This window comes from Papaver somniferum, chromosome 3 (genome assembly GCF_003573695.1).
Source record: "Papaver somniferum cultivar HN1 chromosome 3, ASM357369v1, whole genome shotgun sequence".
NCBI lineage: Eukaryota > Viridiplantae > Streptophyta > Magnoliopsida > Ranunculales > Papaveraceae > Papaver > Papaver somniferum.
In genome coordinates this window covers 226,616,960-226,621,114 of record NC_039360.1, presented here as the reverse complement: position 1 = coordinate 226,621,114, position 4,155 = coordinate 226,616,960, and the positions used below count along the sequence as shown (strand labels likewise).

Sequence of the window (4,155 nt, the reverse complement as noted above, 5' to 3'; positions counted from 1 at the left end):
ATTAAGTTTATTTTTTCTTTAAATAACTCACACATATGCATAAAAATTGGTCTATGACCTTATAAATACAAATTATTTGTTATATATAGATACCGAATTTTCAGAGACGAACTCACATTTATAAATCGAATCATACACGTACGTATACCGCTCCGAATTACTGACGAATCACGTCCCATTGACCGAATTTTGGACCGAATCTGAATTTTATAAAACCGTATAATACTCGTACATTTGCCGTTCCGTACGTTTGCCGAATCCCGAATTACTAACTAGGATCCCGATAGGGAATTCCTAAACCCAACACAAAAAATAATAAATTAGTAGGTGTTGTCGTGTATACGGGTTAACAAGAATATGGATCTTGTGAACTTGAGTATGAGTCTTATGGATCATTACTTTCTTTTTTGTCTTGGAATTTGGTAAAGTCTCATTAATAACGTTTTACTCATGAAGGAGGACAACTTTCAAGGCTTAATTTTTGTGAAGGGTAAGAAATCTCAGGTGCTTTTAACACTTCTTGAGCTCCCGGAGCAAATTCTAGCATACTTTCGTCGATATCAGAGCTGAATTACCAAAGAGTTTGTTCCTAAGACTGACTTCCATTATGGGATTCATGACCAGAGTTTGAGATGGAGTTCTAGACTTTCAGTGCTAGGGCTTTTTAGCCTTACCAGACTGCTCCTTCACTTGAGGTGGAGAAGCTTGAAGTTCAACCACAGTCCAACCTACACTCCCTTGTGGCACAAATGCAGTTGGTGTCATAGGATTAAAAGGTAACCTGCATTTAAGCTAGCAGTTAGCGTACACATTGATAAATCCACTAACAGCAGTGTTAAGTATAGCTGCAACAAAGTTAAATTCTGTAGTAAGAACAATTGATTCAATACATACTTCTGTTGTTGAAGCTGGGGTTATTCGATTGATTACATCCGCCATTTTCGCCTTAAAATTTAAAACAAAGCACAAATTAGAAGTTTAGAGCATACATAAGTACAACTAACAATGGAAATTGAATAGGCAGATCTCACATTAAGTAAACCTAAAAGATGTGTTTCAAACAAAATACTTGAAACCCAAATCTCAGATACCCTAATCATTTGGTGGTTGCTGGACACTAGCATGTAGTACTGACTAGGTGCACAACACTATCCGCAAAGAGAGTGAATTGTTTTATTTTTTATACTTACAGGGGAATTTTTTTTTTTTTAGTTTTCATCATCTTCTGCATCCACTCTCCAACACTATATCTACTTTAGGAGCAAGAGGAATAAATTAAAATTAGTCATGAAAAATTAAATTTGAAACTAATTTTAATAGTTTTTAGATACTCACTTTTATTTATATGCAGATACTAACCCCCAATGAAAAACCCATTTCCGGATCCGCCCATGCCGAATAAAATCCAAATCAACCATTCTCTCTCCATGGAATATGAGACACAAAACCCATATTCCATTTATAAGTCACTCATAAGTGGTGGTGGAGGTACTGAAGATAGTAGTGGTGGCGTTGTTATAAGAGAAGATGAAGATGGCGGCGCTGTGGAGGAGGAAGAAGAGCGAGCGACACAGAAGAAGGCGGATGATAGAGTGACTTCAACGAGAGACTGCTTGGCCAATGGCCCGATGCTGTGAAGGCCAGGCCTCAGCATAGCTCTACGGCTAAAGAAGGTAGCTATTCACAGAACAATGGTCACTTTCTGCATTTTCCCAAACAAGGTCCCAGCTAAACATTCACATCAAATATACTCCCTTCACTGGAGTATTTCAGTTTCAGATTCAAATATCCAGAATAACATTGTACATTGTACACATAATATTACTACATAAAAATAATATCCGTTAGTACTATACTTAAACTGACCAAAAGGATCGTGTTGCAACAGTTTTTCGTCAAAATTTCCCTTCTACTGTCCAGTTTAGCTTTTGTTAGTCCGAGTTCTTCCGCAAAAAATTAGTCTCCGGATTAACCAACGATCTAGTGTTAATTGCATCACAGTGTTCAGCTTCTTTCGAGTTACAACTTTTGGCAGATTCTTTCAGCATCCACTGTCTTGGAAGATTTACTTTCTGTAGCTTTGATCGGTTCATCAACCTTCACATCACCAACATCGTTGGAAACCTTAAATATATGTACCTGTACAACTTCGATTGTCAATAAAATCTAACACAACTATTGTCATTGAACAAACGTTCTAGGCTTATACCCACCCAAAATGTCTACCTTATTATGAAAAGCAAAATTATGGTTTTTGAGGAAATATTCAGAATATTCATAAACTAAGAAATCGGGCATATGTTACATTCAACGTAATACAATGCTTTGTATACTATGTTCAAGTGGCAGGTAGCAATGGCTTCCGTAAAGAACTAATAAATCCTACAACGTGACTATAATCAAGTGAAGCAAAGTCCTCGCATTTACTTGGAACCACGGCCATCATTTTATTTTGGAAAAGATGAATCAGACATAAGAAGATTAAATAATGCATAAAAATAGAGCATAAAACTAGCAAGTGAAACATTAGCGTGATTGGTAAAGGTGATCTTACCTTAAATCTTGTTGGCTTAATAAGCTCAATTACCAGGGCATCACCAAAATCCAACTTATGATCCATACAAAATGTTTTCCATCCAGTATTGATAAACCCAGTTACCCAATTGTAATTTGTCCCATACACTGAACCATTCCCATCTTCTAACATAATTCTCAGTTTTGGTTCCTTAGGAAGGTGATTGTTGCAGATTTCCGACGGTATATACTTCCCAAATAAAAACACGAGCAAGTAAGTATAAACAATTTGTAGTATCATTCGATGCAAATGAAACAAAATAAAAACTTAGAGAACTTAATATCAATGTTATCTTTCTAACTAACCAGACCAAAGTTCCGGGTCCGGCACACATAAGAAAGAGACAGTGATTTAACAAAAGATGGGTTTCTAGACAGCAAACCACTTTGAAAGCTATTGGCACGCTTCAATGTGTCGGATCGTTCTGCTTCAGTTGCAACTCCTTCTATGAAGCTGCAAGTTCATCACCATTTAAACGAATATAAGAGTTACTGCACCCAAACAACTCAAATAGATTCCACTTTAGCTAGAAATTATACCTTGTTTTGCGATTTTTCCCTTCGTAGTAAGCAACTTGATTTCGAGGTCGTGAAGAGCATCTCACTAAATCAGGGTTCACTGGATATGGATTTGATCTCACTTTATGTTTCTACATCATTACAGTGGAACAGATACATATCAAACAAAGTAAAAGAACCAAACAAACTGATCAGATTAAGTAGTCGAAAACCTTACCCTCGGAATCTTGTTTTTCTCTTTGATAACATCTGATAAACTGCTTGCTATCTTTAAAACACCCAATTCCTTCAGTTGAACAGATAAACAAGAATTCAATTTAATCCAACAAAATGTAAAAAAATTAAAAGAAAAATGGACAAAAAAGGAATTAGGGCAACTGAGAATGACCTGAAATCGTCTCTTATTATCTTCTAATCGTTTTCTCCGTGCTTCTTCGTAGGAGTTACCTTGTGCCATGAGAATTGAATTTCTTGTTTTCTGATTTGGGGTTCAATTTCTTCTTATTTCTAGGGTTTGAAAAAAATAAATTGAACCTGAGTAAATGAATAACGATTGGTATTTCCGGTGTAAGATTTAGAATCCATGTAATGTGATTCTGGTTTTCTGAAAAGATTTTTGGCGCATTTCGGTTTCTGTTTAAAATTTTGAATCGATTGGAGTTTGCTTTTCTTTTTATTCTTTTTTGCAGCCAACTTCGACTTAACTTACTGAAGAGCACAAGTACAGGTTTAAATTCGCACACTTATTACAATCAGGGTCTGTTTGTTTGGCCTGTTTTCGTTTGTCCCAATTCTGAGGCCCATAATAAGTCTAACCTTGATAGGTGAATGTTCGATAAATCGATAACAGAGGGGAAAAATGAATAACCTACCTAAATGTACTAGTGAATAAAAAATTTGAAGTCTATGAAAATATATAAACGAACGTTTCAAAAAAAATATATATATAAATGAATAATCGCTAAATTTCATAAATCAAAATATAAATCATCATTCTCTTCATTATGATAGTTTAAAAGATGTTCGAACATTTTCATAGTGCAAGTTAAAAATGATATAGGT

General features: G+C 35.3%; 1 protein-coding gene and 1 long non-coding RNA gene across 2 annotated transcripts; both read right to left on the bottom strand.

Moving 5' to 3' along the window:
- Window positions 1–208: 208 nt before the first annotated feature.
- On the bottom strand, window positions 209–1,478 carry LOC113362193. Its single transcript, XR_003365600.1, has 4 exons — window positions 1,360–1,478; window positions 1,191–1,250; window positions 895–945; window positions 209–781 (listed from the first exon to the last, which is right to left on the bottom strand). It is a non-coding gene; the product is annotated as an uncharacterized LOC113362193 (long non-coding RNA).
- A 257-nt stretch (window positions 1,479–1,735) lies between these two features.
- Window positions 1,736–3,787, bottom strand: LOC113362192 (B3 domain-containing protein Os05g0481400-like). Its single transcript, XM_026605146.1, has 6 exons — window positions 3,482–3,787; window positions 3,311–3,379; window positions 3,115–3,224; window positions 2,881–3,028; window positions 2,555–2,764; window positions 1,736–2,139 (listed from the first exon to the last, which is right to left on the bottom strand). Exons 1-6 carry the CDS (start codon window positions 3,548–3,550, stop codon window positions 2,020–2,022), a joined length of 726 nt encoding a protein of 241 aa, XP_026460931.1. The 5' UTR covers window positions 3,551–3,787; the 3' UTR covers window positions 1,736–2,019.
- Window positions 3,788–4,155: the final 368 nt, after the last annotated feature.